We start from the raw sequence: 13,301 nt of genomic DNA, 5'->3' as shown, positions 1-13,301 counted from the left end.
AGGCCATATATGCCCCCTCAGTGCCCCGCCCCCTGTTCCATATATGCCCCCTCAGTGCCCCCCCAGTGCCATATATGCATACCTCCCGCAGCGTCCCGCGATGGGGGGGGCAGTTGGGAGGCTCCTACAGTCACTGCTCTGCATAGCAGAGCAGTAGTGAATAGACGCTGTGCGCATGCGTACAGCGTCTATTCAGCGCAGACAGTGGGAGAGAGGGCATGCCAGCAGCTCACAGAGCGCTGGGCATGCCCCCTCAGTGACGAAACGGGGGCGTGGCCCGCGACCGCGGGTCCTCCGCGAAGCCACGCCCCCTTTTCATAGGACACGCCCCCCGACACGCCGGAGACTCAGAGGGACACAGGAGAGGCGCACGCTGTGCCCTCCGTGTCCCTACTTCACAGCGGGGGGCTAGTGACAACAGATTGACATGCGGACGTTCGTCCGCATGTCAATCTGCTCTAAATCAGTGGCGGCGCCCCCGCAGCCCCTCGCCCCCAAGCCACCGCGAGGTCTGCGGGGGCAGTAGTTACGCCACTGGCTGCCTGCATCATCTATTGATGAAGGTGGTGGGCAGGTTTTTCTGTTGGATGTACTGTGCAGGGAAATGGAGGTGGTGGAACTAGTTCCCCCTACCATTACAGGTGGCGGAACTCAGTTCCACTTCGTTCCCCCCCCCCCCCCCCCCCCACACTTTAACTCCTGTGTGAGACTGATCTGGGACAATTCAGGAAGCACAGTCCAAATCCGTTCTAAATAAAATATGTGATAATAGTCAGTGCCGTAACTAGGCATTTTAGCGCTGTGTGCAAGAAACGACATTGGCGCCCCCCCCATGCAAGACAGGGGCAGTGCGCGCCGTAGGCGCGTGAAAAATATATAGGGGCGTGGCTTCATGGGGAAGGGGCGTGGCCACAAAATAATAGCAATTCATACTACTAGTGCACAGTAGTCTACATTATTCAAATTACGCTGCAGCGCCACTACACCAGGTAGAGCCCCTTTTATACATTACAGCAGACAGCGTCCCCCTTTTTACACATTACAGCAGACAGCATCCCCTTTTTTAACATTACGGCAGACAGCGTCCCCTTTTTACACATTACAGCAGGCAGCGTCCCCGTTTTTACACATTACGGCAGACGGTGTCCCCCTTTATACACATTGCGGCAGCCAGTCCCCCTTTTTACACATTACGGCAGCCAGTCCCCCTTTTTACACATTGTGGCAGCCAGTCCCCGTTTTTACACATTGCGGCAGCCAGTCCGCATTTTTACACATTGCGGCAGCCAGTCCCCCTTTTTACACATTGCGGCAGCCAGTCCCCATGTTTACACATTGCGGCAGCCAGGCCCCCTTTTTACATATTGCGGCAGCCAGGCCCCCTTTTTACACATTGCAGCAGCCAGGCCCCCTTTTTACACATTGCGGCAGCCAGGCCCCCTTTTTGCACATTGCGGCAGCCAGTCCCCCTTTTTACACATTGCGGCAGCCAGGCCCCCTTTTTACACATTGCGGCAGCCAGACCCCCTTTTTACACATTGCGGCAGCCAGGCCCCCTTTTTACACATTATGGCAGATGGTGTCCCCCTGAGAGAGAGAGAGAAAGAGAGATACATACTTACCATCTTCCCGCTGACAGGCTCCTCAGGCAGCTCCCTCGGTGCAGGCAGGTGAGAAGGAGGAGGAGGGAGGGGGACTGGAGCCGCAGCAGCGCTATTCCATTGGTAGTAAGCGCCGCTGCAGCATCCCCCTCTCCTTCCGTATTGGCTGCCCGGCGCTGCTGTGGATGCTGGGATGGAGGAACCGCATCCCAGCATCCACAGCAGCGCCAGGCAGCCAATACGGAAGGAGAGGGGGATGCTGCAGCGGCGCTTACTACCAATGAAATAGCGCTGCTGCTGCTCCAGTCCCCCTCCCTCCTCCTCCTTCTCACCTGCCCGGCGCTGTAGCTCTCCTCCACAGCGCGGCGGCGGCGCACGGCACAGACTTCAGAGGCATGTAATGAGTCAATTTGACTCATTACATGCCGCTGGCCGTGCGCCCTTAGGGCAACTGCGCTGTGTGCCAAGCCCACTTGGCACACACGTAGTTACGGCCCTGATAATAGTGATATTGTGGAAAATTAATGCTTTTGTCCCCACAGTCTTGGTGTAAAGTGAATAGTACACTCACCCACCGGGCACCTGTTAGCGGTCTGTGCGACAATGGTATGAAGTAGCTCCTTTATGTTTGAAAGAGACACAATAGGCTGTAATGCTGCTTTGACCGCTGGTAGTGTGGAGACAGAGCTGCTGCTGTGGAGTAACCGCTCCTGGGAAGTGAGGCTCGCACTTTGTGGGAAGTGAGGATTGCACACCTCTAATCAGTTAGCTGCAGCAGCTGCACTTAACTCCCCACATTATGGGGGTAATTCTGAGTTGATCGCAGCAGGAATTTTGTTAGCAGTTGGGCAAAACCATGTGCACTGCAGGGGAGGCAGATATAACATGTGCAGAGAGAGTTAGATTTTGGTGGGTTATTTTGTTTCTGTGCAGGGTAAATACTGGCTGCTTTATTTTTACACTGCAATTTAGATTGCAGATTGGACACACCCCACCGAAATCTAACTCTCTCTGCACATGTTATATCTGCCTCCCCTGCAGTGCACATGGTTTTGCCCAGCTGCTGACAAAATTCCTGCTGCGATCAACTCAGAATTACCCCCTATCTTCACTGCTGGTTTGGCGCTAGGATTTTATATTTAGTCTTCTCCTTAATAATTGTCTGGTCTGAGTGCCTACAGAAACACCTTATTTAATCTTTGCATCACTGCAGGATAAGTTAGGGCCTAAGTTCAGAGATGTATGCTAATGCATATGCAGCTGTAAGCCTGTGTGCAGCTAATGTGCGAGAATATGATAATGCTGTAGCCACCTAGAAATTAATGACACCCACCAGTGGGATAGCAGATCCAAGCAACTGCATACAAATATGCAAAATGGGTGCATATCCTCAATATTCTACTGCACTAGTAACCCTATGGTGGTGCAGAATGGCCATGGAAAATGAGACACTGGAGCAATGTTTTTTGGGTACGGGATTGCAGTTGTATGCATGGCCGGAAAATGGCATGCCTGCATTTTTGCCGCCACTCTCCGTTACCTCGCCCATCTACTCCCTGTGCAAAGAAATCACTTTGCAAAGAAATCCTCACTGTTAATGACATCACTAAAGTACATTGGCGTGTGCGCAATACAACCACAATGCATGCGCAGTTGTCGATAATCGCTCATCTACATAAATATCAGTATTGCGGGCATCTCTCAATCAGGCCTTTATGTAGTTTGCTTTTTAGCAATCACATAACACCCTGGTGCTAATGAGATTATTTTCTCTGTTATCCTGCAGGCGTGTGAGATAATTAGGATCGCAATGCAAAAAGATACCTAATAAAGTACAGCGCTGGAGAGCAGAGTGTTTATAAAGATATAGTTGCAAACTCACTATATTCATGGCCGTAGACAGCTTGGCCGGGCCCAGGTAATGGAAGCGTGAACGAATGGGAGGGGGGCATGATCAGGGACGAATTGGCCATAGGGCTTACAGGAAGATTCCTGTTAGGCCGACGTGTCTGTGGGGCCTGTTTTGTGTGTTATCATGTGGACCCACTCCCCATATGACAGGCAGCCCACCACACTCCGTACGCTGCATTGTCTCCATTCATTTGTTATTCCATCTCTGCAGTACAGCAACTCTGCCATTCAGGGATGCTGCCATGGCTACATATAGCATGGCTACATATACACATAGCACGAGAGGTAAAACATATCAATGTTTTACCTCTCGTGCTACCCATGTCAGGCCACTTCTACAAACTTTTACAGGGCCACTTTTAGTTCTCAATCCGCCATGGGCATGACTACGCTTCCTTCCCAAAAATATTATTTACAATAGTATTTATCGCAGTACCATGTGCTCTACAGGGGGATGCCATTGTGCACCCTAGTCAGAAGCAGATCAGCAGCGGGCAGTGATTGGTGCGATCACTAATCCTCCCCCCGCTGTCACAGTACAGCATCCTCCTTGCAGTTACTGCAGCCCAGCTGGGGATGTAAAAGAGAGCTGACAGATAAGAGGGTGTGAGTGTGCGAGCTACAGACACGGGCCCCCTGGGGCCCTTTATCAGGCTTGTACCCTCCTCCCCTCGGTGCCACTGACTATATAGAGCAAAAACTGTTTATTTAAAATGTATACAACATTAAAACAAGTAACAGCAACAATTGACAAGCTCTAATATGTCAATTAAATCTTCAGCAGAATGTATCAAAAAAGTTGTTTAACAATACCATTACAATTAATTGATTAAATGGGCAAAAAACAAGATAAAAGTATATTCGACCTGGCACTACTATAATATCTGACAAATGGTGAGTGTACAAGTGTCTATATGATGGAAAGGACTTACATTTGCAGGTAATCATTCACTGAACTTTGTAAATCCGAATTCAGGTTGCCTTCACGCAGTCAGAGCCGGCCCTAGGTATAGGCAAACTAGGCAATTGCCTAGGGCATCTGGTATGCCTAGGGGCATCAGCAGCTTCTGCTGATTAAAATGATATGCGGCATGCCTATATTCTGTGTGTAGCATTTTGTATGCAGATACAGCCACAGTCGCACACAGTATATAGGCATGCCGCATATCATTGTAATCAGCAGAAGCTGCTTGTGTATCCTAGCCACATAGCAATGCAAATAAGATGCATTTTCATAAAAAATAGGCACCCGACGTTAGAAGAGCTGCCAGTTGACTCACGCTGGGAACTACATGTGTCATTATGTGTATAAGGGCATTAATAATGTGTAACATATGTGTAAGGGGCACTATGTGTGTCATTATGTGTATAAGGGCACTAATAATGTGCGGCATATGTGTAAGGCCAAATGTGCACACTGTTCTTATTTAAATTACAGGGGGTAGGAAAACAAAAAAAAGGACTGCTATGGGTGGGGGGTGATGGTGCAGGGTCAGAGGCGGAACTAGCGGTGGTGCTAGGGGGCACCAGCCAAAATCTTGCCTAGGGCATCATATTGGTTAGGGCCGGCTCTGCACGCAGTCAGTGGAATCCATGTGGGGAAAGGCGAAATTTAAGAACAAAGGGGTCTATTTGCTAAGCCTTGAACTGAGATAAAGTGGACGGAGATAAAGTACCAGCCAATCAGCTCCTAACTACCTTGTCACAGGCTGGGTTTGAAAAATGACAGTTAGGAGCTGATTGGCTGGTACTTTATCTCCGTTCAAGGTTTTAGTAAATAGACTCCAAAACCCATTGGGGCATTTATGTTGGAGCATGCTGGATTCAAACCTATGTGAATTTAAGGTTGAGCAGTGATGATGACCTATTTCTAAAAACTCTTGAGGAGATGGTAATGCATTGACTCCAGCGTGATACGGCTCCATAATATTGTTGGCTTTTGATTTTCTTATACTGAACTCTTTTTTTTTATTTTATTTTTTTGGCATTATATTTCTTAAACAGTTTCAAAATGTATTACAAATGGAATAAAAGGGTATTTGCTAAAGTGTCACGTTATACACCCAAATAAGTGCAGGACAGATAACAGGAAAGATCCCATTGCTGTGTGTTATACAGTATATAGCTGTGTTTGCAAACTTATAGAACAAGACATCTTAGGTATAAAAAAAAAAATGCATACATATTCCCATGACTGTTCGTGATAACCTACAATACTACACTGACTGACTGACATACCTATCCTGTTCTACTGCGCATCAAATATAATTAGTCAGTGCCTAATAATTACATGCTGACTGCAGCTGTTCTCCGCCCGCCCCCCAGCCAGTATCTTCACAGCCTGAAGGTTAATTGGTGGAAACAACCGTCAATCGGTTGCCGTAAAATTTCAGCCAATCGCCGGTGCGATTGACTTTAGACTCCTGCGCCAGTTGGTTGAGGCGGCGGCAAAACTCTGACGTCACGGGGAAGTTAAAGTGTTGCTAATTGAATAGAAGTGTTGCAGTGTTGGTGCTGCTGTTAAGCAGAGAGTGCGGGCTGCGTAGCCGGAGTCTGAGTGAGGCAGGGGCTGCTGCTGGGGACAGTGCTGGCACAGCGCGCTCTGGCTGTCATTAGTGGTTGTTACACAGGTGAGTTGCGTTGTAGGTGCTGTTGCTGTAGCAGCTTTATCCCGCACCCTAGTTTGTCCCCCATAGGGCAGTGTGTGCAGTAGCTGGCTGCTGCTGGTGTGTACATGCTGGCACATAACGGATCCTAGAGCCGAATTACAGCAATGGCAGTGAGTGTGGAAGCCGGGCGAGATGCTGCCTCCGCGCTATCCGCATCCGGGTGATGATTACCTACGAGCTGCGGCTACGCTTTGTATCCGTTCTCTCCTGGCAGTGCCTGGGGATGTGAGGCTGCTGCTGTGTGCAGACCCCCAGTCCTCCCTCTGCTGGCTGTAGGCCTCTTGTACGGCATTCCGGTGTGTAGAGCGCCCTTGCTGACTGGTAATGTCTGGCTCACCACACGGGCTACTGTAGCTACCTATTCTATGCTGTCCCGGCATAAGCCCTCCATAGAGTCATTTATAAGGGGTGTATCTTTCCCGTGACAGGTCTGCTGCGACAATGTTCCAGCTCAGAGCCCAAAGTTAGTGTCAACCAGATTCCTTCTCTCAGGTGTGGGGTGTTCTAGTTTGTGTCCATCAAACTTCCCCTGGTATTTTGTCAGATGTCGGTTATGTACTAGTCTGGCCGCCAGTACTTTTATTATAACGTGTTGTAGTAAATCCGGAAGACTGGCCATAATATGTTTGAGTGTGTGTCAGTAGAAGACCACATTTTAATATAACAGGGTGCTCGTTGCCCCCCCCCCCCACCCATATTACTGTAAACTGTAATATGCTGTGCATAGGCTTTGGTTGTGAAAACCCAAATACTGGGGTGCACAAGCATTTGCAGACCTGGCTCCTAGGGTTGCATCCTGCCATTGCAGCACACTCTAGTTAAGTGCTTCTCTGATAACTTGCTCTGAAAAGAACCTAGCTTAAAGAACAGAAGATCTGCCACACTAGGCTTTTGCACAGCGATGATCGTGGACATTGCTGGCAGGATAATAGCTCAGTGCATACATACTAAGCTTTTTTCCCTGTGTTTTAACCAATTTGTGTGAATGACAGTTTGTCCGTTTTAATGGTCGATTGTCACTTTCTCTCATCCATTACCAGGTTTTTATTCCGACCAGCCAGATGTGGCAGATTTGCCAGATAATTGTACAGTGTATGGCCAACATTAGTTTTTTAACATACGGTTGAGTATCTTCTATAGTTCATAATTTGGTTGCAGTTCATTCCTAATGGGCCAACTGAAAATGTGTTTTATGTGCTGAGGGTCAATCATTTGTGCTGCAAATAACACATTGCTACAAAGTTTTTAATATTACTCAAATGTCAAGGAAAATCTGTTCTATTAAAAATGTATTTTATGCATTATTCTATGTAATCATGAAACAAAAAAGGGTATTAGCTATTCCACTAGATTCTTAATTTTTGCTGTAGAGTATGATGATGAAATTTCTCTTATGTAATATACACTTGTGTTACGGTATGGTATCACATTAAACATAACTTTCTCGCTTGTACAGTAGATTGTTATTGGGTTTGATTATGCACTTTTGCTGAAATACTGCCTCTACCTTGAAATCTGACTGAATGTGCTGTAAAACAAGCATCCTCTGTGTGGAGGGGGAGGAACAGTTAAGGGAGCACTGTGCTGTATTAAATATCTACCCCAGCTGAGACCAGGACCTGTGGAACAAGTTTCCATTACATCCTACAGCAGAAGGCAGCAAATGTTATTGGAATAGGTTACGAAAGACTTAAGCAGTAGGAACGATTATAGTTTCATTTAATAAATGAAGGCTGTAAACTGCTCTGCAACATTCCTAATATTCTAATTATTCATCTTGCAGAATGAAGAAGCCAGGAAGTAATTTTAAGCGAAGACTTATGCCTGACGTCTGAATTCTTTTTTTTCTGGGAAACCAGTGCTCTGCCCATGCACACCTTGATGGCCTAAATACTGACACCTGCATCTATAGTTGCTGGGCCACTTTTTGGGTACCCCTGCCATCACTATTGGTTTTCTGCGCTGTTATTTTAAAAAGCTCTTTCAGTGATACAATTGATACAGATTTCTAACTGGATCTGGGGTTTCATGTCTTGGTGGTCAGTTGAAGTGTCTTCCATTTTCTTATCCCACTAAGTGATTAATGGGGGGCATCTCTGTATCTACAAATTTCAAAGCCATAGTGGGCAAAGACTATTTAGGAGGGCTCTCCCTGAAGTTCAGGCGAGCGTCTTCCTTGGTATTTAAGGGTTTTCTTAACTCAAGGCAGTCATAGAGGCTGCCACTATGCCACCTGTCAGAGAGCACAGGGATGAGTTTGCAGCCAATGGTATTGTCCATCCAGCTCTGCAGAATCAGCAAGATATAGATGTAGGTCAAGATCCACTAATGGTGAACCCTGGATTTTTAAGGCCGGAAGAGACAGAGGTTATAGGAACCTTTGCGAATACCAAAGGTGCGCAAGAAGAAGATGCCTTGCTGGAAAATGGGAGCCAGAGCACAGATAATGATGATACAAATGTAGATCCATCTTGTGAAACAGTGGTACCACTGAAAGAGACTTCCTTTACCATTGGACTTCAAGTACTTATTCCTTTCTTATTGGCTGGATTTGGAACTGTGGCTGCAGGGATGGTGCTTGACATAGTGCAGGTAAGTACTGTGCAATTGTTGGGATAGTTAGAATTGAACTGACAAGCTAGAATCTTAGTTTTGAGGTCAGGGGTGCAATAAGATCTGCTTGGAGCAGTCTTTTTGACTTCCAGATTAAACTAAAAAGTTTCGCACCACTGAGCCAGAGTAATTGATCTACTCTATAAGTCTTTTCAGTAGTATAGCATTGTAGATTATTTAGCTGCTTTAAACTTGTTCCTGTTAATAATCCTGTTAAGAGGTTAGAGTTGGTTTCCTGCTGCCTTCCAGTGTAATACACGTCTGAAACTTTCTATTGAATGCTTTTTATCTCTTTAAACTGTTTTTGTGAAGAAGCAGAGAGCAGACATTTTATTCTGTATTCCACAGGCTTCCGTATGTTAGTCAGGTAAAGAAACTATTTCTTTTTTTTTTTTTTTTTTAATCAAGTAAATTTTTTATTGAAACATTTTTTTTTTTTTTTTCCATTTGGTTACATAAGTGTGGTAAAGAGAGAAAAGCAGTAAAGAAAAGAAAAGGAAGAAGGCAACATTTCAAAACATACAATTTACAATACAATGCATTATGCTGATCAATAGGTATTACATTGATTTACATTGTAAATTAAAACATAAGGCTTGTGGTGCTTGAAATGAGAGGGTTGTGCTCGGAGCGCTCGGTCCAGCCATTAAGACATTGTCGTCGCTACTTGCTTAGTATACGTGAGTAAAGGGGAGGTCACAATTACAAGTATAGGGTTGTGTGTGTCCACAATCTCTGCCTATCACCGGGCTACGTCCATTCCGCACTCGGCCGCACCAGAGTCCATCTATCCCACTTACGGTGAAACTTGGACACAGAGTTGCGGGATAAGTACATTAGCCTTTCATGCCCTATGACCAAGGTTACCAGGGCTCTCCACTCCGATACTCTGGGAGGGGTCTCTGCAAACCAGGAGCGTGCAATGATGACCTTGGCAAGCGTGATCAGACACAGGACATACTGATATGTGAGCAATGAATGGGTTTCTTCCAGGTCCACCCCGAAGAGGCAGGTTCTGGGATTAATTTGGGGAAGAGATGGGTCAGTAGTTAATATGTCAGACCAAACCCAAGTCCAAAATTCATAGACTTTCGGACAATTCCATAACAGATGCCAAAAACCAGCATCTGCCATCTGACATTTGGGGCATAAAGTGTCAGGTCTTAAACCAGCTCGTTGGAGAAGTAGAGGGGTTCGATAAACCCTGTGTAGGATAAAGAGATGCACCTGTTGATATCTAATGCAAGGAGTGGTAGACCTGGCGGAACCCAGTATTTGTAGCCATTGTTCGTCTGACAGGGGGCCTATATCATCTTCCCAGCTCAGCCTAAGCGGATCTAAAGAGGCAGGTAGGGTTCTATTGTTTAGTGAGGCATATATTGTTGAAATTTTACCTGTGGAGGGTAAGCGTTGCAGCATAAGTTTAACTGGAGAAGGGGAGATGGAAGGGGCCGTTTTGAACTGGGTCTGTATGGCGTGTCTTAGTTGGAAGTATCTAAATAGGGCTGTGTTTGGGAGCTCGAATTCAGCCTGCAGTTGCGCAAATGATTTAAGATAACCATCCACATATAATTGCCCCAGGGAGGTCACCCCACTTCTTATCCAAATATTGTCTGTTGACAGCTTCTGAAGTTCCATATACGAACTATTAAACCATAAGGGTGAATCTGTTTTCTAGGTCGGCCCAGTCATAGAGGTTGTGTACTTGTTTCCAGACCAACAGAGCCTGTCGCAGGATAGGAGGAAGACCCGTCACTGACATTCCCGAAAGCAAGAAAAGGAGGGGGGTGAAGGAGGGTCCAACCCAGTCTGTCAAATATCCCTGTAGGGTCGAGCCACCCACTCCTGTGATCCAGCCGGAGAGGTGCACCAGCTGCGCTGCCAGATAATACAGCCTGAGATTAGGCAGGCTCGCCCCCCCCAGTGAGTTTGGTCCTACAAAGTTTTTTTTTTTTATAGCTATCCTCGCCAGAGGATAAAGGAAGATATGAGACTGTCAATGTTAGCAAATATTTTTTTAGGGAGGTAGATGGGGGAGTGTTGCAGGACATATAGGTACTTAGGCTGGATGGACATCTTAAAGAGATTGATGCGTCCCAATACTGTCAGTGGTAGTGCCTTCCATGTGTGGATCTTACTTTTAAAAAGGGCTGTGATAGGGTCTATGTTCCACTTGGCATATTCTGATGCTGGCCCCGTGACCCAAACACCCAAGTACTTAAATTTCAGAGTCCATTGCAGTGAGTGTGACGTGCATATCCCCTCCGGGATATGTCCTGAAATGGGAAAAATAAAGGACTTGTCCCAGTTTATACATAAGCCAGAGTATTCCCCAAATTCATTAATTGTGTGAAGCATAGCCCGGAGTGAGGCATCTGGGTCCCTAAGGAACAGCAACATATCGTCGGCATACAGTGAAATCTTATCCACCGTGGAGCCGGCTGCCAGTCCCTGAATATTCGGGTTGTCCCTAATCATACAAGCCAGTGGTTCTATAGCCAATGCAAACAGGGCCGGGGACAACGGGCAACCCTGTCGTGTGCCCCTGGCCAAAGAGAATGAGGACGAGGTATACCCATTAACAGAGACACGGGCTGCTGGAGAGGAGTACAGTAATCGAACCCACCCGATGAACACAGGGCCCAGGCCAAACCCGTGTAATACCTGCCAGAGGTAGGACCACTCAACCGAGTCGAAGGCCTTGGCGGCGTCGAGAGACACCACCACTGCCCCCGAACCCAGCAAGCCATCCCCCTGCAGGTGATAGAACAGCTTCCGCAGGTTTTGCATAGTGGACCTTCCCGGCATGAAGCCCGTCTGGTCCTGATGTATAATAGACCCGATGACCGCGTTAAGACGGATGGCAAGCATCTTTGCAAGAATTTTAACATCTGTGGACAGTAGTGAAATAGGGCGGTAGGATTCGGGAGCCCTGGGATCCTTCCCCGGTTTGGGCAGCACTATAATAGTGGCTTCAGACATGGACGGGGGGAGTTCACCAATTTCAAACAAGGTATTAAATAAATCTAATAAATAAGGACTGAAGTGGGAGTTAAATTTTTTATATATCTCCACTGGGAGGCCATCCCCACCAGGTGCCTTGGAAGAAGGGAGTGACGACACAGCGTACTCCACCTCCTCCAGGGTGAAAGGAGCCTCAAGTGCCTCCCGTGATAAATTGGGCAAATTCACCCGCGAGAGGTAGGAGTGCAGTTGCTCGTCGGTGTGGGAGACTCCTGACGCGTATAGTTTGGAATAAAAATGTTTAAATACCCCTGCTATGTCTTTCCCCGAGTAGCAGAGACTGCCATCCCCATCGGCAATACACTGAACAGTGCGAGAATGGGTTTCATCCCTGGCCAGGAAAGCCAGGCAACTGCCCCCCAGCTCTGCCTGAGAGTACTGCCTGTGACTGGAGAACAGCAGCCTACGCTTGGATTTATCAAAGAGGTAATCGGCCCACTCTCCCTGTGCGTGCAGCCACGCCTCCCGATCCGACCGGGAATGTGATTCTATGTATACAGATTCCAAATCACGGCAGGCCTGTTCAAGTCTCGCTTCCTCCCTCCTGTTAAACGACTTGATGCCGGCTATTCTTTTAATAAAGGTACCTCTAATATATGCTTTGTATGCATCATGTCGGACAGTGGGGGAGGAGTCTGGGGGGTTGCAATCAAGGAAGACTTTCCAGTCCGAGAGAAGGTCGGAGCCCTCTCCCATTAAATTCAACCAAAATGGGTGCAGTTTCCACTGACTGCTGCCCCTATCGTGCGTCATAGACAGCTTTAGTAAAACCGGTGAGTGGTCCGATATACCCCTGGACAAATAAGTTAGTTCAGAAATTCTAGGCGATAATGACGGGGAAATAAGGCACAAGTCTATCCGTGACAGTGTGTTATGGGTAGCGGAGTGACAGGAATAGTGCGCTATAGTAGGGTTTCGCACTCTCCAGATATCCATCCAGCCAAGCTCAGCAACAATTCCTGCAAAAGGGGTCGGGGCAGGGGGGAGGGAGGTGGAGTCGCGAGACTCCCGCCAGCGGTCTATAGACAAGTCCATGACGTTGTTGAAGTCACCCACACTAATAACCGGTGTGTCAGGGGATTGGGCTATAAAGTCAGCTGCCTTACTTAGAACTTCACTGTTATAGGGGGGGGGGGATGTATATAGCCATGATATGATACAGTGCATAATGTATGACAGCACGTAAAAACACATAACGACCCTGAGGGTCAACGCTGCTATGCTCCAGGTGAAAGTTTACCGATTTTTTTTTAACCAATATCGATACCCCTCTGGCACTGGAGGAGAACGTGGAGTGGTAGGCCCACCCAACCCATGGTCTCTTAATGGCCATGACTTTACTACCATACAGATGAGTCTCAGAGAGGCATGCTATGTCAACTCTGTACTTTTGAAGTTGTTTCAGGACAAGTGAGCGTTTAATTTTATCATTTAAACCACGGACATTCCATCCCATCAGTCTAATCGTGTCCCTCCCCGTGGC

The 13,301-nt window shown here is 47.2% G+C and overlaps 1 protein-coding gene across 1 annotated transcript in view; it reads left to right on the top strand.

The window, feature by feature from the left end:
• Positions 1–5,943: 5,943 nt before the first annotated feature.
• Positions 5,944–13,301, top strand: part of SLC41A1 (solute carrier family 41 member 1) — a 193,508-nt gene continuing 186,150 nt past the window's right edge. Inside the window, exons 1-2 of the mRNA XM_063955154.1 lie at positions 5,944–6,142; positions 7,965–8,773. Of these exons, the coding sequence (XP_063811224.1) occupies positions 8,408–8,773 (366 nt within the window). The 5' untranslated portion in view covers positions 5,944–6,142; positions 7,965–8,407. The remainder of the gene's footprint in view (positions 6,143–7,964; positions 8,774–13,301) is intronic.

This window comes from Pseudophryne corroboree, chromosome 2 (assembly GCF_028390025.1).
Source record: "Pseudophryne corroboree isolate aPseCor3 chromosome 2, aPseCor3.hap2, whole genome shotgun sequence".
In the NCBI taxonomy this organism is placed as follows: domain Eukaryota; kingdom Metazoa; phylum Chordata; class Amphibia; order Anura; family Myobatrachidae; genus Pseudophryne; species Pseudophryne corroboree.
The sequence above is the reverse complement of the archived record's forward strand: the minus strand, read 5'-3'. Positions and strand labels throughout refer to the sequence as shown.